At 41.7% G+C, this 27,661-nt stretch overlaps 1 protein-coding gene across 5 annotated transcripts in view; it reads left to right on the top strand.

Annotated features, from left to right (window-relative positions):
• METTL24 (methyltransferase like 24) overlaps window positions 1-27,661 on the top strand; it is a gene marked incomplete at its 5' end in the record, with an annotated part of 53,082 nt that overhangs the window by 16,292 nt on the left and 9,129 nt on the right. For 2 of the 5 annotated variants that reach the window (XM_083856594.1, XM_083856593.1), the window contains 3 exons: window positions 11,190-11,288; window positions 15,003-15,142; window positions 20,647-20,875. In XM_083856594.1, coding sequence (XP_083712720.1) covers window positions 15,018-15,142; window positions 20,647-20,875 — 354 coding nt within the window. Of the gene's footprint in view, window positions 1-11,189; window positions 11,289-14,551; window positions 14,588-14,611; window positions 14,898-15,002; window positions 15,143-20,646; window positions 20,876-27,661 lie in introns of those variants that run through there. The other 3 variants (XM_083856597.1, XM_083856596.1, XM_083856595.1) reach the window with 3 other exon arrangements.

Here is a 27,661-nt window from a genome sequence, read left to right on the forward strand (position 1 = left end):
TTTGCAGACTGGAACAAAATGGCTTTGCAGAGTTCTTTGAAAGTCAGAACAGAATTATTCTGGCTTTGCAAATCCCAAATCTTGGGTACTTGTGAGAAACGTCATTCCTGCTGCCACCTCTCACCATCATGTAATGGAGGCTTCTCTTGTCTTTGTAGGACCAGGAGGACTTTGCATTGAGACATTGGCTTTTGAAGTCTTTTGGGACTGTCAGGTCAAGCCAACTGCTTCAGATTTTATATGGAGAACCTCTGGGTTTATGTGCTTGTGGAAGAAAGAGCTAACCAACAGTTCATTGAACAAGTGACCCACTGAAGTTTACCTTGGGTTCTACTTTCTGACGGATTTCAGATGCAGCTTCAGTTGCAGTGCTTCTTCTGGAAGCTCTGGTGAGCTCTTCTGGAAGAGACAGAATTCTGGGTTCTTTCCAGGACTGACCTTGTGTCTTCTGCAAACTGAAGGGATTGAAGCCTCTGTCCTTCTTGGCATGGGGAAGACAAATTTGTGGGCCTTGCAAGCTTAGCAAGGAAATGCCTACAAGATTCTGGTACACAACTTATCTGTCTTAGGGATATTGCTAAAAATACATTCTTGCTATTAGTTTTGATGAGGTAGGGTCACTTTTTGAGTGCGTGTGTGTATGAGACATGTTGGTCTGCTGGGGAAAATTAGCCAATAAAAAATTATGGCAGAGAAGTACGTATCAGTGGTGAGCCAGGGGCTGGACCTGGTTGGGAAAGGTGTGCATTTGAAAATGATGTTAAAACCAGCAGACATTAACATCACAGAGTTGCTGTTGCTGCTTTGTCCTCCCCCTCTTGGCCTCATCCATCCCCAGCCCTCTTCCTCATTCCTCTCCTAGCAGCTAGCTAAGTCAAATAATCAACTGGGAGCTTCAAAGCCCCTTTTTAAGCATCCTCTTTCATATTTTACAAAGAGACACTGTTTAAAATGCTAGGGGAAAGAGATGGTCATGTCTATTTATATGGTATGTAATGTTAGAAAATATCTGCCACTTACAAGCCTAAAAATGATGGGAATCAGTTCCAAATTTTCCTGCTCCCTGCGGAGTGGAAGGCAGTAGTGGAAGAGTTAGATTTATCCAGTAGATAAACACCACAGGGTAGGAGCTGTCTAAAAAAAAACCCCAGATTTTTAATACTGGTGCCCTCTCTCTTTTCAGGCTTTCTTCATGGTTGTTCTACAGCACTGAAACTTTCAAAGAAGTGAACTTTGTTTTATCTTGAATAGGGTGAAGCAACAACATTGTGTTCCTTTTCCCTCCCTCTCTTGAGAAAATTAAACAAGAAGCAATTATGTGTCAATTGGTTGCTGCAGAGCTGATGTGTTTATTCTTCATTAGATGTCTTGATTAATGGTTTGATCTTTCAATTATTATTCATTATGAAATCCGTGGGAATTCTGGGTGCATCATGAGTTCAGGGTCAAACCATGTAGTTTTTCAGAACTTTATCTGTATAATGCTCAGAATTAGTGATAAAACATGGGAAAATATCCTTGATTAAAGAGGATGGTACATATTTGCCCAAGCCCATCCTCCATGGGATTATGATGCTTGGTTCCATACTCATCTTGAACAAAAAATATTTCAAATTTGTGTGCTTTGAAATGAGCTTGATTTTCTTCTCTATAGATTGGAAAATAAAATCCTAACAATTTGTAGATCAATTGTTGTTCCCTTTCTAGACAGAGGGAAGTACTTGCCCAACACACTGTTTTGTTTTATTTTATTTGGAATACTTTTACATAGCTCTAGACTAAGGGCACTAATCCATAGCCATATGTTTAAAAAAGAAAAAGACTATGCTTAAAGCTAGACCATTTTATTCTGTGAAACTCCACTATCTAATGTGGTTTTTTTTTTTTTTTTTTTTTTTTTTTTTTTTTTTTTTTTTTTTTAATAAGGAGTTAAAAAAGAAAAACGTGAAGTTTGGCTTTTTTGAGTCTTCCCTGGCTCTCCACTAAAACCCAGTCTGACCAAGTGAACTGATGGTGGGTTGAAGGAGCAGTACCCTCAGTACCTGTTGTAAATACTGTCTATCTTACCTTAGAGTTTTACACTCTGAAATCCAAATACCTGTAGAAGTTACTCAGTCTTTCGATTTACCCATGGTTAGGAGTTGATATTTACTTGCTTTATGAGATTACAGATGTGTAGTGACAAACACTGCCCTCTCCTGCTCCCTGGGCACAGAGGGTTGTCCTGGTACTTACCCAGGAGGGGAAAGTGAAGAGGAAGGGACTTTCTGATGCTTCACATCACCCTTTAGTCTAGAAGGTGTGGTGGACCTTTTCTGTTTAGACATTTGCATTCCACTTGGATGAGAGAGAAGGCTGCACAAGTGTGAAATGCTCTTATTTGTGTGAAAGCATTAGTTTTACTCTAAAGCACTTTCTTTTTCTCCAGTTCTTAGCCTTAGGCAGAGGCTCTGAAGTCAGTGGATAGGATGCCAGAGGCATCCCTATATGTAAATCATAGTAAGAGTGCTGGAACTTGCACAAAATAAACTCAGCTTATCTGGCTAGCTGAGTATTTACTGATGAATTCTGTTTGTTGTATTCTATGGTTTAAGTATTGCAGTGAAGTCAGCCTAGAGGAAAATAGCTTTTTTCCCTTACTGTATGGATTATGACATCTCCATATTTCTCAGCCAGAGCACTTCAACCGAAGCAGTTATGAATACAGGCTGATACCATGGTCTTGCCTCTGCTTAGCAGAAACTGAATTTGACAAGCAGTGACCAGTAGTTGCTGTATCTGTTTCTTGCCGTTATCCTTAAGTGTTGGCAAAAGCGCACGGGCACTGGAAGGAATTCAGCTGATTGAGCTGCTTAAGCAGTTTCGAGAATTTACTTCCATAAATTTCAATCTGTTCTGGCTCCTGGTTTTATCTCCATTAGATATATTATCATGCTGTCAGCCTCTGGATAGCGCTGGAACGCTGCTGCCCGATTTATTTATTTCATTTTAGAACCACAGCAAAGAAATCTCACTTGGCTATTTTCAAAGCTGTATGTCTCTTAGAGTAAAATCAATCTCTCTTTTAATAAATGTGTATTTCTCCCGTATGTTGCTGGGATTCCCAGTGGCAGAGCTGTTAGTCTTTGGTGACCTTTGAATGTCTGAGGAGAGATTCCCCAGTGCAGCACTGCCCTTTCCTACCCCTGCAGCCCCCAGATTCTTTGGCTGCAGTGGATTTATTCCTCAGAGGTAGTGAGGAGTGGTAGTTATGCTGTGTAAATTATGAATTAGATGCAATGCTTTCTGAATTCATAAGTACCTACAAATTAATATTTTGGCAAGTCTTCTGAAACCCTGCTTCCTGTAAGTCCCAAACCTGCACTCAGGGTAATGGTGAATTTACAGGGGTGTCCACAGTGGCTAATGTAAACCCAACAAGTGAGTTCCCAGTACCCTTTTCTGGGGTATTCAGGGTTACTATTTGAATTCATTGGAGCATTAGTCACCTAAATTCCTCTACAGATCTGGCTTCCTCATGTTAATTTTGGAAGAGTCTATTTCTTGGTTCTTAAAGTGATGTAAATTCTGTGACTTGAAGTCAACGCTAGCATCCTTTTTTTCTGTGCATGCTTTTCTTATAAGACACTTACTTAGGGAAAAAGGCACAAACCTGAAAGTCGAGTTGGAGAGAGCTTGAGTATGGGCTTTGTGTGTGAAACACAGAACCTCCCAGGGCATTGAAGTTGTTGGTGTTTTGCATGGAGGTCGCTAGTGCAGCTTGCCTGCAGGTAAGGGCAGCAGTTCCCCCCAAAGAAATAATTTGTACTCATGTGGCTCAGTTTCACACCATCAGATGGGAAATGAGAAGCAAAAGGACCAGAAAATAAACATCAGTATTAACAAAAGGAAAGCAGAGGTGAAATGCTTGGTGTCTTTTGAGTTTTTTTTTTAATGTATTCATGTTCAGACTGATTTGCTCTACAAGAGTAAAGACTCTTAGTTTCAATTACCATGCAGTGACTCAAAGGCTTTTCTAATGAGAATTGAAGTCAGAAAATAGTTTTCTTCATTTCAATGTAAAGCTTTTTTTTTTTTTTTCCTTTTCCCTGCTAAGTCTAAGAGTTTTACTTACTAGTGCAAACTGCAGCCTTGTGAAGCAAGTGCTGATAAACTGCTTTTAAGTAGAGCTCTCTGGGTGATGTTTGGAGCTTCCTAAGTTGACTCTTGCAGCACTGACATCCTTCTCCCAGGCAGACAAGTGTGTGCTTGTGCTGTAGAGACTTGGAAAAGATGATGCACAGAGAGTGAGGAGCTAGGGGAGACTTAAGTGCATCCTAGACATTCCCTCTTCCATAAAATAAAACACACATATACAGACACAGAATTCTTCATACACAGATCATGTTGGAAACCCATTTAAATTTAAGACACACACTCATTAATGCAGAAAGCACTCTTATCACAGCACTGGTTTCCACAGGCAAGATTTATTTCCTGAGCAGCCTTCCTTTGTGGGAAAGCTGGACTGTATGTGTGACACGTTGCATGCTTATCTTGGCACAAAGCTATTGTTCCTCAGCCTATTGTTCCAACATCAAATCTTTGGATAAGATCATGAAGTGGATCCTCCTGGAAGACACGTTAAAACTTGCTGAGGACAGGGAGTTGCTTAGGCACAGACAACATGGCGGTCTCTGAATTGGAAAGACATTGATTTGATGGATGGACTGATAGATGGATAAGGAGTTGATCACAGTCAGTGGCTCAATGTCTAAATGACAAACCAGTAACAAGTGGTGTCCATCAGGGGTGTGTACTGGGGGAGATACTGTTCAGTTTGGGCAACCTGACCTATTGGAATGTGTGTCCCATGGAAGTGGGTTGTACTGGGTGATATTTAAAGGTCCTTTCCAATCCAGGCCATTCTGTGATTCTGTAACACACTGCAGATTTTTCATCTCTGGAGTTTGCCTGTGGGAGGGACTCCCTTTGTGGCCTGCTCATTGTGCTGCACCAATGTGGTGCCTGCAGAGGACAGAGCAGTCCTCTGGTGACTGGGTATAGAGAAAGCTGTGTGTGTGCGTGCAGTGGTGTCAGAGATGTCTCTGCCTTAGATAAATTCAGAAAAGTAGAAATATGGAGAAATAAAAAGCTTTTCTGTATTATTTTTTTTTTCAATTCATTGTGAACTTTGGGCAATGTGTGGAAGTTTCACTGTTGGAGTGGAAATTCTCAGTTTAGGTGGCTGCAGGACTAGGTGTCAGCTGCTTTTCCTTGTGATTTCCTCAGTGCCTGATGCCTCAGAGGGAACCCACTGCTTTCCTCTCAATACAGGCACACACATGCAGAGGAGGAGTGTACTAGCAAGTTTTGCACTTTGGTTTCTTAAGAGAAAACCTCATATGTTTAAGAAAGCCAAACTGCACAGAAAAAAAGAAAGTAATAATAATGTGAAAGAGAAAAGAAAGAAACGGTTCAGATAAAGCCAGATGTGTTGGAAATTAATTCACTCAAAGCTTTAAATGTGAGTCAGTCGCTTTGTAAGCCTGCGTTTTAAGTTACAACTTACTGAGCCTGTGTGTGTTCCTGCTACTCCTAAATTAGTGATGTAAGGTAGCAGGTTTTTACGAATGTGTGTTTTCTGAGCCCTCATGGTGCTTGTTACATTTAGCTAAAGGGGACTGTATGAACTGACCTTTCTCAAGGAGGTCTGTGCCAAGGCTGAAGGCACACTTGTTCTTTCCTACTCTTGCCTCTGCTTTGAGGTGGAGTTTGTTTTACTTGTGCCACATACTGCTGCTCCAAACATAAAACATTTGGAATTATTCAACCCTGCTGAAGAATAAATGTTGCTTTAGGCTAAATGTTGCTTTAGGCTCAAAGCTGAAGAGTAGGCTCAGCCCTCTAAAATGCATGTTTTTCTGCACCATTGGGTGTGTGAGTGTCTGGTCTGGGATTCCTCTTCTGTGATGTTGAGGGTCTGTGGTGTAAGTGTTCCTGAGCCCATCCTTCAGGCTTCCTTTGCAGGTCATGGAGAGACATGGACTTTTCCAGTGCTTGACTCACCTTACATATTTTATATATCTACTCTCTAGTGAGATGAATCATTCCCTTAAAGATCCTGTCTGTCTCATCTGTCCTGTCAAATAACTTAGCTCCCCAGCCCACTGTGGGAGCTTCCTTGATGGCTGTCTGCATGCACCAGTGTTTCTTTCCTCCTGGCTCTCCCTGGGAGTCACCCAGCTAATTGCCTCTGAAACTGGACGTGGGCGTTCACGAGGGATTCTTTGCTGCTGGAGCTGCTCTGTGCTGTCAGCTAGAGGAGCAGTGTGCCAGGTTTGGCTGTCTCCACCCTCAGCAGCCCTCCCACTCCCCTCAGCAGGGTTTGCACTGGTGGCGTGTCCCTCCTGAGGCGTTGGCGTGTCCTGCAAAGCCAGGGCTTGTGTGGGCTGCAGCACACAGCTTCCACTATTTAGGGTACTCCTGAATTAAAGGAAAAACCCCAAACAGTAAGACCACAACAAACTGATATGCTTAAGGCCACAGGTGCTTGGGACAGACCACAAATAAAATTATGTCCAAGCTCTGTAAATTGTATTTGGGGACAATCTGTTCTCACAAGGGCAAGCCTTCAGGAATGCAATCTAATAAATTTTCCATGTAGATGTTTGAAGTTTTGCATTCTGAATCTGAATCCCATGCATTGCCTTTCAAACTTTAGGACCCCAGCAAAATTTCACCCATGAACATGTTCTTTTCTTCTGAGTGTGGTTGTACACAGGGTACGGCAGAATAATGAAGATGTGTTTCTATGGCTAGCAAATATTTACGGTTCTTGATGGAATTTATTGCCACAAATGATTTCCACTCACATTTGGTCCTGCCTCAGATGTAAAAAATTAAATTGTTGCACGATTTAATCGGAGGATTTGCTTAAGACATCTGTGTATACATTGACAAGTCTTATGTTTCTTCTTTGGAAGCAACAGACTGCTTGGCAGGGCAATGGGATTCCCGAATTTTGTTTACAAAAATGCCTAATAAGTTTCTGTATTTTAATTGGCTGCTAAAAAGGAAGGAGATTAAAAAGGAGAGAAAACAGCTACTGAATTAAAAAAGATGGAAACATGAAAAACTTACTAATTCCCTTTCAAATGTAAGCAGAAGGGAAGGAAGGGGTTGGGATTTTTGAATTAGTGCACTAAAACTAGAATTGGTTTGGAAAGAATTTAATGATTTGTCTGTAAGTTTAGGCTAGAAAAGCCAAACACTTGGCAGACCTACAATTTTAGATCTGCTGGTTTATGAGCCCATTGCACATTTTGATTTAAATTTTATATTATGATTTCAGATTTTTAGGATCAATTTTAAATAACAATCCTTTAAAAGTATATCACATATATACTACAGGTTATTAAGGGATTATCAAGTGACTATCACAAATGGCTATGAGGGAAAAAAAATCTAGGAAAAAGTGATCTCCAGATAGAAGTCTCTGCAGATTATTGTCAGATTGGTCTGAAAGAAACATCAGTCCTTATCCTTATGTGTGAAGTACCTGGAAGAAAAATCAGACCTTCAAATGTGTCCTAGTTTTCCTAACAAAGCAGTGGCATTGCTTTAAGATTTTCTTTTCTCTGTGGTTCTCATGTGGTGAAAATTGAGACAGCACTCTGAATAGCAGTTTCTGGATATCCATTACCCTTCAGGAGTAGCTGAAGTCCGTGTCTGGCCAGTGCTTGTGATAAAGTCTTGCTGAAGATTGATTTTTCTTACAATGCTAATTTCAGTTAATGTGTCTGTAAGTGAAGCTATATACAGAGGGATACTTTAGGATGTTGAGGTTTGGTTTTTTTAAGCGGTATTGTAACTTTCCAGGTACTGTCATCTTTATATTGTGGAATATGGATATGTTGATGTTTGGGAAGCAGAGTCATGGTGTCTGGTTGGATGAGTCCTTACCCTAGGGAGACAGCACACTCATGGTGATAGGCAAAAGTGCAGATTGTCTGAAGCCATTTTCTGGCTCCTCCTGGGCAACCTTGGGAGGGTCTGTCTGAATTCCATACCCAGAGCTGTGTAATCTGGGCTGTAATTGCCCCTCTGCTCCTCTTACTGGAAAGCCCTCTGTGAAAGGAGCTGCTCCTCAGCCTGTTTGTTCAGCAGCCACAGGGACCTGCTCTCTGTCATCCTAGAGATTTTCACCATACAGGTGACAAAATCCAAATCATGAGGCCACAGTCAGGTTCACTCTGAGTAAATAAAATTGCAAAGTCAAGAGAAGGGAAAACTCCTCAAATAAGGATTGTTTTTTATCAGGGATAAACCTGATTTTCTCAAAGCATCTGTAGAGTTTATTTGAGAAGGCTTACATGGAAACACTATGAATCAGGCTGAAAATTACCTGGAAAACCATAAACAAATGCTACCAATGTACCTTCAGGAGGATATTTTGTATTCCTGAACATACCCAAAACACATCACTGACATTTGTGAGTTGCCTTCTGGGGAGGTGCACACGGTCCGAGAGATGTGTTGGATTTTCACCCCCATCCATTGTCTGTGCATCTTATTGTAAGGCAGCTTTTGGGGCACCCTGTAGGGATGTTTAGGAAGTGTTAGGAACAGGACTTCCCTGTGTGTTTGTTAGTGAATGGAAATAGGCTGTTGCTTCCTAAGGAGCAGGGACCAAGTGTGAAGTTTGAGAAGCTGTTAAAAAGCATTGCTGTCAAACAGGAGCCTTGAATCTGATTTCTGTCACAAAAGTAGCATTTGTGCAGTGCTCCTAAATATAAAGAACTGTACAAAAGCTTGATCTCTTTCTGTTTTTTCCTTTCCCCCACCCCTATTTTTTAGTGACATTGCATTAGTAAGTCACTGGGGTCTTTATTACATTTTCACGTGTTTATCAATAATTTGGAGTCAGTGAGAAGGCAGTTTATGGTCTTTAAGATTTTAAGAACCCCAGTGTAAGCTGCAGTGGCTCTTGGACATTGCACTCTGCTGAAAAGGAACATCATTCATGTGGTTCATTATAGAGATTTTTTTTTCTTCCCTGTCAAGTCTGTGCAGAAGGAATTCTTGCTGAATAGTCCACAATGGCCACCCTGCAATTCCTCTACTTAATGAGCTACTTCTCACACAAATAGATCTCAGAATAACTGGGCACAGATGTGTAGGTATCTGGGTGGTTGGTGGGAGTTTTTTTGGTTTGGGTTGGGTTTTTTTTGTTTGGTTGTTTTTTGTTGTTTGGGTTTTTTCTTTTCTTTTCTTTTTTTTTTTTTTTTCCCTGAAAACGATTGTCAGTCTTCATTTTCATTTCAGCTTTCAAGCCTGTTGAAACAGCAGCATTCCTGTCATTGCAAACGTTATTCAGCCGTGTGAACTGTGACTCATTCTGAAAGATTACACGCATTTCCCTCCCTGGTGTGCACCTATTCTCCTGCTGTTCGCTGTTTGCAGATTGCCTGCTGCAAGCATAGGTCAGGGGGACATGCTGCTGCAGAGCTGGCTTGCTAGCTTGCTTCCAGGCTCATGCTGTGCAGAGTATAGGAGTCCAAGTTTGCTGCAGGCAGGAGGTTTCAGGGTGAGAAATACTACTTTTGTCTGTTTCTGGGGGAGAAAAAACCTCCCTCAATATCCTTTTCAGCATCTCTTTACAGTAAAAAAAAAACAAACCAAAACAAACAAAACAAAAAAACCCCCCAAAAAACCCAAACAAAAAAACCCAACCCAAAACTCACAATAAATCTGAAAAATAACCCCTAAAGGAGCAATAAAGCTCATACAGACCTCCTGGCTCACATTCACTGTAGACTATGTTTACTTAGGCTGCAAAAATATCAATTCATGATAGCAGCTCAAGGCAAACAGCATCTGGTCTGGTGGTCTTCTTTAATAATCTTTTCTAATTTTACCTTGTCTTTCCTGCATTTCTCTCTGGCATCAGAGGATCCCTGCTGTCACTGTGCTGGCTCTTCTCCTGGTGCCACAGAGCAGTCCTGTCTGGGGCTCAGTGCCTCACCTCACTCGTCTGCCTCCAGCCTCTCCAGCTAATTGCTGTCTCCTATGTGTTTTCCAGGGTTTTGTTGGAAATACAGTCATGTGGGAATCCCAAGTGGGGTTTCTGATTGTGTTTTATTGAATGCCAGCATGAGCCTTTGAGGGAGAAACCCCATGCTGTCAATTATGGAAGCTCAGTTAATTGAGGATGATTAAAGGGAAGCTTGATACTACCTGCCCAACTGCAGAAGTGAGTTATGGCGCCTGAAGATGAAAAGCCACGAGGAATCAATCTTGATTTAGTACAACTTAACACCGTGCTTGTATTTTTATCTACTTGAGGGCAGGAGATGACAAGTCTAAACTTCCCGGCGTGACAGCGGGCAGAATTTGGAGAAGGTGGCGCAGATGGGAGCACAGAGCCCCCGTTGCTCTGCAAGCACGTGTCTGAAAGACCTCTTCTGTCCCACTCTGTCTATGTGGGAAGTGTTTCTGGAAAAGCTGACAGGATCCCCGAGGTTCAGAGCTGAGGCAGCTCAGAAAACACCCACCAAAGCTACTTCCTTGGGGCTATGAAAATGAGAAGTGGTAGGGCTACGGGCAGCCACACTTACATTTTTTTCAGGGAAACAAAGAATTCTGGTATATCTGTCAGGCAAGTGTGGGAGTGGAAGAGGACTTTTCTCAAAGCCCACAAGAGGCTTGTTTTTCAATAAAGTCTAGATCTTAAAAAAGAAAACAGGCTGCTTGCAGGGGTTTCCTTTGGTGATTAGTGTTTGCAGTCCAAGTTCTTGTTTCAGTGGACATTCAAGCAGAGATACCTGATAGATATGAAACTAAAATTATATCACTTTTTTCAGATGTTTTGCTGTAGGATTTGGTTATTTGGATCTTAGTTTTCTTTGTGCATTTCTCACAGCTTATTGGGGTGTCCTAGAATAACTAGGTTAACACATGTATCCTGGATGAGGAGCACTTTCTTTTTGAATTACCTATATCTGCTTTCAAAGCTTATCATTGTAAATCATAGTTAGATGCTTTTTCATTGTAGTTGAAGCCTGCTTTATCCTGAAATGTTTTTCATGTGTAGACAAGCCCCCAGGAAACTCTTTTAGTTTGAAACTAAATGTCCTTAGTTTATTAGCCCTTGTAATTTATGCTTGCACTGCCTTTAAGGTGTTCTTATATTTTGCTTTGTTTTACAGAGTGTAAGATGGCACATTGAACTACAACCATGGGCAAGTCCAACCCCTTCCCTCAACTATGAGGCCTCAAGGTTCCTAAAGTACATTAGCACTTCTCAGGTAGGTTTTTTGTTTCAGACTCCATTTAGAAAACACTTTGCCTGGCACAGATTGTTCCCTCATATCTGAGGAATTAACCTTACACCAAACTTTTTTAAAAACTGATTTATTTCTAAAGTTGCTTAACCTAGTACTGATGGTCAACATGAATATAAAGGTCAAAATACAGGTTAGAAAGAATGCATTATTTCCATGTTATTTATTTCCAAATGGGATTGTGTCCTGACAGGAGTATGATATGGCTGAAATTCTAGATGTGTTGTTTCTCTCTCCCCTCTCTCCCTCTCAGATTGAAAAATACAGAGCACTCTGTATCAAGAGAGTGTATGTAACCACCCCACCTCTCAATAATAATATGATAACCAGGCTCATTTTACTTCAAAAGGAGGCATTTGAGGTTCCCAGTAAAATGAGAACAAGGCATCAGACCCTAACTTGGACAAGTTTTTTCAATGATACCAACAGAATCTTGATATTTTCAGGACAAAAACGATGGCTGAGGAAATTAGTGGGTTTATGAGCTTTTTAAAACATGGCATTTCCAAACCTAGACTGTGTTGATGGATACTTCCAGTATTCCGCACACATGGAAATTGGGCCATCATTTCTTAACAGAGGCATCATTTATGCACAACAGCATCTGTGTGTGCATTTCCTGTAATAAAAAAATTGAAAAGGTGCTGGATGCTCACAATTCCAACAGGGCAGCTGCTTTTGGTACCCAGGTCTATCAGCAGTTGACCCTTGAATACAGAGCTGACAGCATCATTACTTACATGGAAGAACAGCAAAAGGCCCCAGGTGCCAACATCACTGAAATGTCATTCACACATGAAATTCTTTGTTGATGCAGTGCTTTCAAGGCTGAGATTAATTTCAAACACCTCTAAAAAAGAGGATAGCAGGGTATTCATGTATTCTCCAGCTTGTAGGTACCCCTGGCTCGATTCTCAATAAAATGGCATCTCTGCTGCTACTCATGCCAGCACTGAGAGGGCAGGAGGCAAGATGATGCATGTGGGGACAGCAAGAGATGTGTGTAGAGCTGCTGGTTTTGTTGTACAGAAGTTTAGACTGTGGCAGACGTATTAAGTTTGAAAACATCCTTCATCTCAGTGACTTAATAAACAGTGGCAGATGCTGCTAAACTCCACTAGTTGGGTCAAAGCCTACAAGGACATCAATTAACAGAGAGTTTATTGCTTTTGACACACTCAGCAAGAAGTTTCATTCCCAGAGTAACTGACCCTGGTTGGGGGAATAAACATAAGTGAAAACAAAAAATGAGAAGAATCCCTGTTCCTGACCTGGCAGATGTTACAAGATGAGTAACTGATGGGATAACACCATGACTAGTATGAACACTTCTGAAAATGGCATCCTGCTTATGTAGATATGCCTGGGATGCCATTTTCCTTGTTTGCTGAGCAATTCAGCCCCATGCATTTAGCATATAATTGCTCAAACTGCTGGAGCAGGAAGGTGTCATGTCAGCAAGGTCAAGGTGTGGCCAGAAAAAGCATTTTCAGTGCTAGTATTCCATGAAGCATCTCTCTTGTGCTGTTGTTTGTAAGAGAGGAGCAAGCAAAAGCCCACAACAAGATGTGAGCTCAGTGCATCAGTAAATTGTGCAACAGACAGATGATGGTGCTAAAGGCAGGTTCAGGGTTTGATTTTTTTTAAAGTTGTTGTTGTTGTTTTTTGATAGCAAGAGCTATTCAGTAGCAAGAGCTGTTAAAATTGCTTCAAGCTCTGTTGTAATTGCTCATAATGCCATGAGTCAATTAAGTGGCAGCTTTGCAGAATCTTAGTTTTCTATAGAGAGTATATTATTCTGTGTCTTAAATTAGTGCTTATTATTGCAGTGCCATTTATTCCTTGATTGTTATGTGACTGAAGGGAAATGGGTAGTGTGGGGCAGTGTAAATCATTGCTTAAAACTTAGTGAATCCTGGGAACAGCATGAAGAGATGCTGTATTTTCTTTTATGAATTTTCCACGGGAATTGTGAGCCAAGCAGGAGCAGGGAGGTGGTGATGCAGTGTGCAGCTCTTTGAATGTAAAGCTCTGGGTAATGATCTTTCAGAGCATACATTTGTTAAAGAATGAGAGTTTTATTTACTTATTATAAGGTACATGGTGGAGAGTGCCTGCCACATTAAAGACAGGGTTCCAGGTTTTACTCTCACCTCTGTGTAAAATTATTTCATTTCTGTGGTTCCAGGTGGGACCAGAGCTGTGCTTTTTAGTTTGACTAAGACTGAGAACTGAATTCTGCTGTAGAGGAAGGAAAGGAGCAAGATGAGAACAGTCGGTTCTGGACTGATATTTAAGCTGATTTTGTCCTTTCCACCATTTTAGTTGCTGCCTTTCTGGCAGTGCCAGCTCCCATTCCTGCAGCTAGGGTTGGTACTGGGCCTAAAGAACAACTTTTCATCATGGCTCAGCTGGGTTCCTGCAGCTCTTCTCAGTCTTTGCTTTCTTATCTGGATAAGGTAGCAACGTGTGCCCTGCAACTCCTGGCTTTGATGGCTGGGCTGCATGAGTTGAGTAGCCCTTTAAAAACAAGCTGTGTATGATGATGCTGGTGCAGAGCAGTGCAGCCTTTCCTGGGCAGAAGTAGTCACAGCTTTGGCACTTCCTTCTGCTTCCCCTTGCCTCCTTATCACTGCTGTGGTGAGAGCCACACCAATTGAACCTCCTCTCCATCAACTGCTGTGCTCTGGCTCCTGTGTTCTGGAAAGGGTGCAACACTCTCCAGCTCTGTGCCTGCCTTTTCCAGAGTGGATTTGGAGGAGGAAGGTGGAGTGGAATGTGGTGGCCTGGGGGTGAAAGGCTGGCCTGAGCTGCTGGATGGCCAGGCAGAGCTGGTGCTGCAGGCAGGGATTCCTGTGTAAGGTGACACTCAGAGGGCCGTGGCTTTGCTGGCTCAGTCACTGTGGGTTTGGCTGTTCCAGGCTGCTGCTCAGATGCTGGCAAAGCTGACTTCACCCCTCAGTGATTTTTGACATGTCCAGGTTTCTGATGAAACCAGTGCATTTTCAGTCTTTGCTTTCTTGTTCTGTGCAAGGGCTTTGACTTAGGGTGTTCCTACCTGCAGGGTCTCTATCTCTTCTTTTGCAGCTTTTTATCCTGGCTTTAGACTCTAGATGTCCAAGCCAGCTCAGCATAGACACACATGCCATGATTCCTCTGTTTAGTTACGCACTTGCTTAAATCCCTTTGTTGTTGGAGAGGGCATGTGTTGGGGTAATAATTAAATCCCTTCTGGAGCTGAGATCTAGGACACTCTGGGTAAGGTACACATTGCAGAGACACTGCAACTTTGTAATTACAGTCTTGATTTTAACATTATTCGGGATGCAGAATCCACTCCAAGGTTTGAAAAGAAAAAAAAAAAATAAACATGTTGAATGCTGAAACATTTTTTCCTCGTGGAAAAAAATGAATTTGGGTATAGTACTAATGCTTAATTATTTGCTTTTCAAAGTGCATTGCTCTCTGGGGAATTATGTAAGCCTTAAATTTCACCAAGCGGAACAGACAAACAAGGAAAAAAAAATCATCAAATCTTTGTAGCCGTGTCTCAGATTGACAATAAGACTTAAAGTAAACCAATGAGCATTTTTATTTTTTCTACTTCTCCCCCAGAAGGCAAATTAAAAACAAATTAAAAGTCCTGTCTTAAAATGAAATATCCTTTGATTTCAACAGATTTCATGTGAACACATGAACCTGAACAGCTTGAAAGGGTACTCTGAAACCACAAAAAAGCCCTGGTCAATCTGTCTTGATGAGAGGTTTAGCCTCATCCATCGAATCAGAAGCAAGCAATGCCGTCTCTATTCACTTGGGTAAGTGTTCTCTTTAAAAGAAAGGAAATTGTTTCACGGCAAGTAGCTTCAAAAAGCCCTAGAAATACAACACAGGCTGCAGCAAGGTTATCTTCTAAAATATAAACTTTGTTCAGGTGTGTTTATCATATGTTGATGTGCTTCTGCAAACTTTATTTTTAGGGAAAAAAGCCTTTCTCCATGAGGGTCTTTATTTTCCTTTGTCTTTCTAATATTGGTATGAAAACAAATTGCCTGATGGTAAGTTGTGAGTGGTAGTTCATGTAGAGAAAGATGGAAATCAAAGAGGTAAGCTGAGAGGCCTACAGCATCTTCCCTGAGTAGTGATGACTTGCATAACTGCCTGGGATTTCAGCAGCATTACTTACAAAACTTCATTAACTATCTTTGGGATGAAACAGTATATTTCTATATGAGAGTGTGTTTGCTCAAAACTCAGGGGTGACATAGTGATAAAGGCAGCTGTGGCTTTACTTTGAAATGTTTGCAATGTTTATGATGTTTACAGCACTTGAGAGTGAAGTTTTCACTCTTCACAGAACAAGTGCTTTCATAGGTACCAAAACCACACATGCAGCCTGTTTCCCTGCTAAAAAAACATTCTGTTTCCTAGGAGGATGAGGGAAGTCAGTCCTCGGAGTGCATCAGGCCATCAGCACACAGGTGCTTTGGGAGAACAGTCATTGGGATCTGGAGCTCGTTTCACACAGGTCACCATGTAGAGCTGCCTAATAAAACTGTACTTGCTGTCCTGGGAGGCAGCTTTAGGTTAGAGGTGTATTGAAAGGCTTCCTCTCCCTTGAACTAGTGCGGTTTATTCCTGTGATTTTGCTGCTGTGGGTTTACAAAGGGTGGATAGCAAGGTACAGGGCAGGTAACACCTGCAGGGAGGCAGGGTGCCCTCTAGTCAAAGGGAGTGGTTTTGGTTAATTTCGGTGGGTTTATATTTCAGTTGAGTTTTTTGAGCTGTAAAGACCCAGATCCTCTGAGAGAGAGGTGCTCTCAGGTTTTGTTCAGCAGCACTGCTCTATGGCAGAACAAGAACATGCCCCTTAGAGACAAATCACACATACAGAGAGAAGATTTCTCTCGACTACTGTTGCTTCTTATTTTCTGAGTGTTCTTTGCAATATATTTCAAATTATACTTACCTGGCATTAATGCAAGATAGAGGTTTACATGATTTTTTTTCTTCTCAGCTTTTCATGTTCCTATAAAAGTTAGGAGAGATGCTGTGTTACCCCATGCTCATTTCCAGACTTTACTGTCTGACTGTAGTACTGAGTTATTGCCTGAGGGCCCTGCTAGTAGTCAGCAGGGAGAGGCAAGCACATTCAGGTGGAAAATCAGCTAAGCTAAACAGCATTCTGGAGGTAGGTATAGCTTTCCTTTTATTATGGTGGAAGTCTGGGATAAGGTGACTGCTGATTTTAGATGTCTTGGCAAAGTACTCAAAGTTTAGTGGATTTAATCTAGTCCTTGCCCTTCAAGCTGTATGATCATTAATATTAGACCTGAACTTCTGTGTTGATGGCCTTTTTCCCTGTTGTTAAGGATCAAGTGTGGGTTGAGAATGGCATTTTTGTTGAATTGTCCAGCAGACACAACGCAGAGTTGATTTAATCTGTGCTAGAAGTGCAGATTAGACACAAAGCTGACCAGCACTCCAGCACTGAGATATTTTGCTAATGGTTTTCAACAAAACTGAGCTGCCTTTTTTTTTTTTTTTTTTTTTTTTCCCCCAAAAGTGAGCACACACACTGGTACTGTGTGTGTACCAGTGCTTTTTATGTGGTGCTGTTCTGTTTATGGTCCAGGGAGCATGAGTGCCAGATTTTCTGCAGTGATGGAACACTAGGCTTAGCAGAGATCGAAATTGATGTCAGCTCTCCCATCAGTCATCAGACACACAAATGCAGTAAGTAACCAACCAGGATGCATCACATGAAACAGCTAAAAAATAAAAGGGAAATACTTGAGGTCACAGAGAAGCAGTCTTAAATCCACCAGTTTACTTCTGCAACCTTTGGAGCTTGTTACTGCATAATTCTTCCCCTCAGACTCACTTCCTTTCATTTATGACAGACAGAAAAGTAATTTTGTTCTAAGGCAAAAATCCCCTTTAAACATTTTTGTTATCTCATATGTTTCATAAAGAGCAAGTGGGGAGCAGCTGTTTCCAACGAAGAGCGTTCTCTGCAGAGAGGATGGATGGAGGACAAATGTGAAAGTTCAGTGGAAGTGTTACTGGGAATCCTGAATTAAATCCATAAATCATTAAAACTGGAATAGAACATGCTGCCTAGGCTTTGCCTCCTTGAATGCTATAGAATACTTGTGAATGGAAGGGAGCAGGGTCTGAAACATCTGGGGATCTTTTTAGATTAGTATTAGTTGCTTCCACTACTGGGAGGCAGCAATGTTTTTGCTTGGGGGACAGGATTTCCCAGTGTGCTACATAATTGCAATATGCATTAGTGAGCTCTGGTTATTAGTGCTAAATCTGCTTAGATTAAACTAAGTCAGTTACAAACACCACAGGCAGGCACTCAAGCTGGGATAACATAAATGAATAGGATTTCAGAAACTTAGCAGCAGAGGTTTAGTCTTCCTGCAATACAGTATAAATGCCATTTCAGGTGCATCCTAAAGTGTATGTAGGAACTTTAGGATTCAGGCAGGGGGTCCTTCGTTTTTTCCTGAGCTGCTGAGCTCAGTTATCTTCCTTTGAAAGAGAAGGGGAGGAGGGGGAACAGAGAAAGGGAAAGCTGGATCTTAACTGGCATGTGTTTATTAGCTCTGTGCTGTGTCCGCTGGAGTACCTGCAGTTTTCAGGCTGGATCAGCTCCAGGTGTCCGCTAGGGCCGTGCTGGAGCAGACAAAGCAGCTTTTGTGCCATTGGGCGCTCCCGGCGGTGCAGGGGCCGCTGCGAGGCTTCCTCCACCCTGAGTGCCGGGCTCTGTGCGCCGTGACCCTGGGCGAGCCCTGGGAGCAGGGGACAGCCAGGGGACAGGGCTGCCCGCTGTGCCCGCTGTGTCCCGGGTCAGCGTGGCTGCCCCGCTGCCGGCGGGGAGCGGTGCCGGCGAGCCCTTCCTCCCTCCCTGCGCTCGCAGCAGCCCGGAGAGGCCCCGCGGGTGAGTGCCCGCTGCTGGCTGTGCCACCTCTGCCCCGCCACAGGCACCGAGCTCCTGCTCCCTCGCGGGAAAAATAGGTCACTTTCTTCGGCACCTTTTATTCTGCTGTTGGTGGAGGCAGCAGCTGCTTTCTGCGGATGGCGAGGAAAGGCCTCGGTAAAGTCTTCTACGACCTCCACACCTTCCTTTTAAAATCGTGATCACTTTTTAAGTAACACGTTTTTCTTTAAGTAACTAAGTCTTTCTTAGGAGACCTAATTTTTTTTTATCTCTTTCATGCTGCATTATCCCTTTGCATGATCACGTGTGGGCCAGGCATTTTTCAAAGCAGTTCTTTTGGAGAAGACCTAATTTTCTCTCCTACATATTTATTGTTGGCTGGATCTCTCTTCAGGCATAAATTTGAGCTGTTAACCAGAGTGCCAGAATATACATCATGCCCGTCTTTACCCCCATCTGTGTTTTTTTCCTGTTTTCCACCACTGTGAAGCTCCCTTTGCAGTCCACATGAGCAGCAATCTGTTTGGAGGCAGCCTGAGGTTTGTCTGCACCAAAAGCATCTGGCCCTGTGGATTGTACCAGCTGGTGTGGTTAGAAGTGTGTCACGGACACATGTGGCCATGGGTCGCTGGTGGGCTCATCACTGATTCTGTAACTATCCTCAACAACTCCCATGCTGTTCATTTTTAGCCAGCATCTCATTCTTAAGGGATTACACTGGTCTTTGTCCATCACTGTCCCTTCTGTAGAAAGCCACATGCAAACAAACATGTTGATTCACTTGGTTAACTTCTGAACTTTTTTCCTAATATGTGTTGAATGTATGAAAAGAAAACTCCTCTCTTTTCCTCCCACACAGCTGTATGGGTTGGAATCCTGTGAATTAGAGTTGTTCTTAAAAGCATGCTAGGCTATTTTTGCACACCCTGTCTCCTCGTGTTTTCCCAGGGAAAGGGAAGATCGTTGAGGAGAAGACACTTCCCAGGGTATTGTTACAGTGTGCTTAGCCAGTATTACAGCGAGTGTCACACTATATTGGTAACTTCCAAAAGAAACGCTCTTCCTTGTTTCATGAGTTGAATTAATTTTATCTTACCTGTATGTCACCTATGTAGAACATTTAGTGCGGGCTTAACATTGTACCATAGTGTGTGGCATGATTTAAAACGTGCCATGTTTCACATATTGATGCAAATAGCCAAAATTATTTCAGACCCACACCATTGCTTAGGGTAACTGTGGTGTGGTGTAGTGGGTCCTCTGTTAGTACATCTGAGAGTACTGCCCTGTCATGGTCTGTGCACAACAGGTAAATGCTGTGCTGTTAGTACAGAGTGAATAATCTCAGTTGTACAATTTACACTACAGCTGATTTTAAAAAATCTTAATTCTCTTCTCAGCGCTACATGTGTGGATATCAAACAGCTTAATTTTGTTTAGGTTTAATGTTTAGTGCATTATTTGAATCACATTTGGAATAAGCTTGGAGGAGTAGGAATGAAGAGAACATCCTGTTTTACAGAGTAGGGAGAGCCTATGGTTCAGATGTGTGATTGCAATGGAAAATAGCAGATTTTTTTAGTTTTAGTGCACCCTGTATGAACCACTGGGCTGTAGGAGGTGGGAATATGGCACAGCCTTTTAGAACACATCTTGCAGAGGTGGGACTGAGACAATACTGCTGCTTAATGGGGCTATTAATTTTTCTTCTTCTTTGGGGTCTTCACCAAATTAGCAGCAATCTTTCTCTCAAGTTTATGTAACAACTCTGCTACTGTTGTAAAGTTCTTATTTTTAAATAAGCTTTTTTAATCTGTGTCTTCCTGCCCACAGAGAAAGAGGGGCATTTGGTTCTTGTGCCTTGTCTGTACTGGTGGTCACTGTGGGTCATGTTTGTAACAGGTGACAGATGTGGTATGAAATATGCCAGATTTCTACAAAGTAGTATTGCATAAATTTTAAATGTATTTTCTCTTCTGTTTATGGCTTGATTATTGGAGGTTTGGGCAGTGGGGACTAAGGAAAGTATTGTAAACTTGTCAAGGAAAAGGCAAATTGAAAATAGAGAAATATATATAAACATAAAATATGAATATGAATAATGACAGCACAAAGATTCCAATGTTTAATTTACTTTCATACAAATCTGTTCAGCTTCTGAATTAAGGAACAGCTCCTTGGGAAAGTTATCAGCCTGGTTAAAAGTGGTTTAGTTCTTGCCTAGAAAGGAACCATTAGTTCTAATATTGCACTGAGCTTGAATTTTCTTCAAGTTAAGTTAGTTCACCCTCAGAACATCTACTCACTAATAGTTCTTTTTGCTGCATTAGTAGTTACACTTCTCTTTTTTTCTTTTCTTTTTTTACGTAGGCTGGGCAGTGATGACAACCAGTTTGAGCTCAGCATGGCCAACAGTGGGTGTGAGGTGCATCGCTTCGACCCCAGCATCAAGTCAGCCCACATCCAGGAGGGTCGGCACCTCTGGTACCATCGCCTCTCCATCGACTGGAGGGATCCCAACCCAGCCATTGCAGCCCATAAACTTCACAGCAACACAAAGAAGCTGGGCACAGTACTGAATGAATTTGGACATCAGAAGGTAAGGAAGGACTTGGGTGTCAGGTTTCTGACTGCAGGGTTAGGTGTGGGGAAAGTTCCAGATCTCCTTTCTTGCTGCCTGAGGAGACCATGCACTTTCCAAGTTTTTTCTTTTTCCAGAGTTTTTCTTCAGCAGTACTTTAAATGTATTTCTTGTAGGTGTGCCTTTTCTATCTTGCTTTCTCTGTGTGCTGATAACAGCCACAATGATTTTAAATCCCTAGCCATCTACTTTCTTTCTTCTCCTCACTTCCTTTTCCCTTGAACTATCTGGTGACATTGGGTGCTAGCACATTTAGTCCTGTGGAAGTTCTAGTCTTTGCCTGAGTATGAAAACTGAACTACTCACATAGCCAAGTTTATAGAGAGAAAACAGTATTTGCAACAGTAATTAGAAGAGAAGAGGTAATGGATGGTTTGTTTACATTTTCAAGGTCACTGTTCCTAATTACAGTCCTCAAAAACAAAAACATCCTGTTTTGAAATTGGCAGCAATCTGTGGGGTGTTTTTTTAGCATTTCCTAATTTGTTTTTAAGGAACTATAAAGAGATCAGGAATCTTCAAATCTCACATAAATGTTGCCATAATCCATTTCAGGAAGTTCTTAGGTTGCTTTTTTTTTCCTTCAGAGGATATACAATCATGAATTCAAATGCTAATATACTTCATTGCCTGCAGCTAGTTCTGCTTGTCTTTGTTTTTTAAGAAATAGACAGCCTGGGCTAAGGAGGAGCTCTTCTGTAAGATTTACAAAGCAAGCAGTGCAATGTTTGTTTGGTTTGTTATTTATAAATGCAAGATGTTAATTTTGGTTCACTTTTTACTTTTTGAAAATGTTTTCTTTGGGTTCAGCTCTACTGATTAGAATATTTTGAAAATAAGAGCAAAGCCTTTTCCTTCTTCTTCCTAGTCATACTCTAACTGTACTAGGCTGTGCATTAGTGAAACATCTGGGGAGACAGAGAGATGGCTTTTCTTTGATGTGTGCCTTGCATTGTTTTGATTTTAGAAGAATTAGTCATAGAGCAAAAAATTAATGACCCAATCCAGAAAAAGTGTACAAGTCTTGTGATATACCAGACCTGCTGAGGTCAGTGTCAGGTTATCATGGTAGAACAAAGTGGCTGTAACACCTTCTGTAAATGAGAAGGATGTAGGGGTGAATTCTGAGTGTGTAACTCTCTGAAAACAATGGGCTGGATGGCAGCCAAGGAACATAATCACACATAACACATGCAACCAGGCTTTCCTCTAGCTGTGTACATATGACATGGGGTTTAGTTAAGTGTTTTGGTGCATTATGAATAGTGTATAATGCCTCCTGCTCTGGTAGCATTTGAGAAACTCCTCTGTGCAAACCTATGGCTTAGTGAAATCAGGAGCTGACTTTCTCCCAGTGGGGATAAAGGTGTTATATGCTCTGAGACTTGCTGGTGTTTTGTACTTGTGAAATACCTGAATGGGCTGACTGTCCTCACATTTTTTTTTGTTCAGGTTTTCTTTAACTTAGAAAGAAGGCAGTCTGAGAAGTTGTATATTGTGTAGAGACACCATTCTTCTGGTGAATGTGAGTGGAATGTTCCCTCAACCGAGTAAATAAGTTAATTCAAAACAGTTTCACAGAATATTTTCCGAAGCCCTTTTTTTCAATTAGAAAATTAAATCATGCTCTTCGGCCCATTTTTAATTTAAAAAACCCTTCCGCCTGCCCTCAATGTTGTTCCGTTCCCACTTCAAGGCAGGAATTCCAGGCAGCTGAAAGTCAATGCCTCATTTTATCCATGCTTTTATTCTTTAAGATTTGGGACTTGATCCAAGACCCTACAAGTGACTGAAACTGATGTTAGAAAATCAGGCTGATGAAGACTGTACAGACAAGGTCTCCTGGAGTTCTTGCTGTTGTAGTCTTGAAAAGAAAACTTGCAGTTTGGGGGATTTGTGTGCAAGAGAATAAAAAAACTTAGATGGGCTCCTTTGCACCGTGACTCAGAGGAGAGCACATGTGCTAGTCTGCAGGCAATACTGAGACCTCATCCACACCAGGGAAACCCATTCTGATATTCTGGCAAGAAATACAAACACTTTTGGAGTCAGAGTGGATGTGAGAAAAGATTAGAAGAACTTGATCTCTCTAACTGGTTATGTGGCAAAACAGTCCTCAGTTCTCTGGGGAGTGTAAATAGCCTGGAGGCAGAGGGCTTATCTAGTGCTATATTAGGATGTGGCTGACAAAGGAAACATGTAGTCAGAGTATTTTTGGGAACTCTTAGAGTGTGAAATCTCTTAAGCCCTGGAATAATCTCCAAAGGATGTCATGGGAGCCTTATTTCCTGATATATAGATCTAAACTGAAAATTTACTGATGTATCTTCTGAGCAGAGCAATATTTTATCAGCCACAGGAAAGAATAAAGATGTAAACATTGATCTTGCTCATCTTCCCTTCTCCTCCCCCACTGCCCTCAACTTTTTTGCTGAACATGCACACTCTGTAGTGCACTCTCAATGAGCAGTGGGGAAAAAAGGGAGAAAACCACTGAGGGCCCATGATTCTTATGGCAGTGGTGTCCAACTTTATGAAAGCTTTCACTTTCCTATTCTCTAACTACCTACGGGGATGAGGATGCTACAGTAGTAATCCCATGGACTAATGATAGATGCATGGAGAGATCTTCCTTCCTAGAAAGTTGTTGGATAATTCAAGTCAGAAGGGATCTTGAATGGCTTGTGGTTCAGCCCTCTGCTCAAAGCAAGGCCAGCTGTGAAGCCAGACCAGGTTGTTCAAGGCTTTATCCACTCTGGTCTTGAAAAACACTGAGTTTTCTCCAGAACTGAGACTGCCCAACTTCTCTGGGTCAGCTGTTGTCTTGCTGGACTCTTCTCTTCATAAAAATGTTTCTCCTTATATCCAGTCTGAACGTCCCCGATTTCCATTCATGCCTGTTGGCTCTTGTCCTATTTCTATGCACTGCTAATCCTTAACCAGAAATTCAAACCAAGCTACTAAGTGTATTCTGTATTCCAAAGACTGTGCTGTGAAGCACAATTAAAAACCTTCAACAGAAAGGCCCTGAGCAGCAGAAGAAAACAAGAGTTCATTCTGTCCCAAAAAGGCATGTGTGGTCACACATGCAAATTCTTATTTCAGTAGAAGTTCTCCTCCCTCTGGAGATCTGCAGAACAAGTCTCTTGTCATGCCCTCAGTAAGTGCTATGAACTTGCATTCCTTGGCAGTATGGCTCACCAGTGGATGAAATTGTTTCTTGTAAAACAAATTAATCTGGAAGGGAGAATCTGAGAATGCAGAGTAAAACCTTAATTTAATCAGAAAGTGTTCATAGCTGTATCTTTCAGGGGACAGCAGAGCTGCATTCAACTTCTGCCATTCAGGTTATCTCAAATAAATTGTGTAAGAGACCAAACTCTGTCATTGTTTGTAATGAAAATAAATGTAAATCAATCTTTGCATCGTGATTTTGATTTGAAGTCTTTAATTTACGCTCTCTCTTCATGAAGATTTTTTTTCTGTAACAACTTGGGTAATTTTGCTTCATTTTATTGAATAGGCTTCAATTTAGGATTTCAAAAGGAAAAACCTCCTTTCCTTCACCTGTTATTTAATACTCAACACAACTTCAAAACACTATACCCTGAAGTCATTTTGATTAATAACATCATCTCCTCCTAGGCAAGTAATTTGTCACTTGCTCTTCTCCTCAAGTAGATACTATAGAATTTATTTCATGCTGCACTTTCAGTTTTGTGAAGGCTGATGTGAAAAGACAAATATTAAAGAAAAGATTAACCATTTTTGCTTAAAATCAGCTCTGTTGGTAGTACACAAATGGATATTAAAAAAAGTCCAGAGAAAATGTGCAACTTAGTTGTTCATGGTGATTTTATTAACAAAACAAAAATAAACTCTTCAGTCTGGGAAATGTCCATGTTCAAGTTTTGTAGCAATGAAATCCATGTAATTACTCTTTACTATGCATACCTTAGGGGTGTAGGGGCCAGCACAGGCTTTTGAATTCTTGACCCTGCCTAGACAAAATCATTGAACTTTGGTTATCCCTTGCAGGGCTAGGCTTAGGTGTTGTCCATGGAGCCTGGGGGTTGCTTAGTGTGAGTTGCATTCGCTGAGGGGCTGCTGTGCCCTGGTTTGGAGTCAGCAGGGTTTGCACACTCAGCTCATCTTAACACACAGCAGGACCTCAGTACCAGCTGATGAGCACCTGCAGACTGGTCCTGATGTGGAATCCTGAGCTCAAGATGAGAAGGCAGAGGCTCAGAAGCCCAGGAGCTCTTGCAGGAGCATGAGTCCTTGTCTCTGGTGCTGCTGCAGCCAGGAACAGCCCCCATCACCTTGCTGGAGTGGAGGGCACAAGTTCAGACCTGCTCTGCTACATGTGGTTTAGTGTCAGAAAGAACAAATGAGATTTGGTCTTTTGAATCGTTGCATTTCAAATCCTAAAGTAAATGTTTGGAATTCTGAATTCCTGAAAGGGCCTAATTTTTTCTTTGTTTTTATGGTTATTTGGGGCTTTTCCAAAATCTCAGTTCTAGAAGGAAAAAACTCACACTTCATCTGATTTTTAGCCTCATTATTTTCACATCCATTTTTTCTTGTGCAATCAATGGTCTTTAAGCTTAAGAGGCCCTTTTTCTGCAGCTGTTATTTACCATTCACATATAGCAGTGAAGAGCAGCCTATGCTTTTGTAGGGTTATCATACTGGCCTTTCTAAGATTTCTCCAACAAGAGAGATCCTGTATTTCCTGTAACATCTTATTTGTGTTGTGCTGTCCCTCCTGCAGCTGGAGCATCAGCAATCAGTACTATTCAGAAGTCCCAATGGTGTCTCTGCTAAGGCTCAGGCTGTGACTGCCTTCTTCCTGGAAATGTCCTGACTGTCCTTCCCTAGAAATGTCTGCAGTGTTTCTGCTTATCATCTTGTTTGCTTTTTAGTGACTCATCAGACTGTCTCCTTGTTAAATCAGTTTCTGAATGGCACAGTAGAAAGAGTTTTGTCCCAGAACACTGATTTTTTTCAAAATGTAAATGGCTAGTCATGACCTATTTGCAGAAAGAGCAACTCTGCTTAGTGAAGTCCCATTTTAGTACTGCACCCTTTTGCACCAGGCAGATGCAATACCATAGCATTTAGAGCTTGTAGTCTAAATAAATGACCTGCCACAGGATGGAGGAGCACGAATCTCACCTCCATTAACTTAAATTTCTACATTTGAGATAGCTGTTGATGTCCTTATGGACTCAAGCTAGACTGTGTTTTCTCATTCAAGGGCAGATATTGCTGCAGTTTGAGCACTAACTGGTGCCACTTGGGAACCTTTTGTTTGGGAGTCTCTCAGAGAGCTGGCAAATCTTACTCCCCTTGCTGAAAAGAGGCAGTCAAGCCGGTGCAGATGTTTCCAGCTGCAGTTTGGAAATGCTGCCTTCTGTAGCCTTGTAATAGTTGCCCCTAAGTAATTGATAAGCTCATGGCACACAGTGTTTCTTTCCTGCATGTATGTATTTTTTCATTTTAGGGATAATGAAATCAAGGTGGTGATAGTTTTGTATTTGCTTAGTCAGCTGGGGCTGCTGCTGCCTAAAGTATTTTAATTGTAAGTAGATTGAAGAGTTTGGCTGCAACTAAAAATGGGCTTGACAAATGGGCTCGTGTTTCTGGAAGCAAAGATCTTTGGATAATGATTTACTGCTCACCGCCTCTTGCTCTCCTTGCTGTGTGCACAAAGTGCCTCATGCCCTTTCCTTTACAGGGTTTTCTCTTGGTCCCTTACATCTCCTTTCACCTCATTTAAATTCTCTCCACCAGGAGCACTTCTCAAGACATTGTTAAGAATATTGGTATTTCTAGAGAGCGACCTGAAGGTTCTGTTTAGTATGCAATTGTCAGGCATGGAGGAAAGATCTTTTTAGTGATACCATTGGCTGAATATGGTGCAATCCATAGCCTTTTCTTCCCTTAGGAAAAGGCCTAGTGCAATGCCTGAATTGTAATGAAAGTGTTGAAGTATTGCGCTGTTAAAGCAGAACTTATTCAGGTCATCTTTCAAAACAAGAAATAAAGGCACTTTCAAAGCATATTGTCTGCTAAAAATTAGAAGATTCTTTTTAGGGTTTTATTTTCCTTTTTTTTTTTTTTTTTCTCACTGCCTTTGTTGTGGTTGTTAAGACCCTTCAGAAAAAAAAAATCAGGTAATAAAAAAATCTGCTTTCCTCCAGCTTTGCTAGGGGGCTGTACAAGCTGTGTTCAATTCCACCTTTCTATTTGACTACTTCAGTGTCTGAGCTGCATTCAGAGGAGCATGGCACTTGCTGTAGGCACTGTGGAGCCAGCATTGCTGTGCTGCTGCTGTAGGAAACCAGTCAGTCCTGGTTCCCTCCTCCTGTCAAACCTGGAGCTTGGCAGGAGCCTGCCCTGCTTCACAAGATGGTACCAGATGCAGGACACCTGCTGAGCTTAGAACTGTATGCACACTCCCCGGCTCTTCCTTAAGCCACTAACCCTGGCTTAAACACAGAAATGGGAATCTTATGGTTTTAATTTAGCCCTGAATATCTGATCAGGGTGGTGGTCCATAGCATGGGTTTAATGAGAATTGAGAGCAACCCCTTTCTATGAGCATCCTGGGGTTTTTTCCACTACTACTGGGTTTCTTTTCTAGTGTTGGCATTAACAAGCTCTTCAGATAAATGCCCTATCCAGAGCCTGTAGAACCTTTCTTAAAAACTGTACTTTTTTTTCTCCCCACATTTGTCC

This window comes from Zosterops lateralis (genome assembly GCF_965231275.1).
Source record: "Zosterops lateralis genome assembly, chromosome: 3".
NCBI classification, from domain to species: Eukaryota; Metazoa; Chordata; class Aves; order Passeriformes; family Zosteropidae; genus Zosterops; species Zosterops lateralis.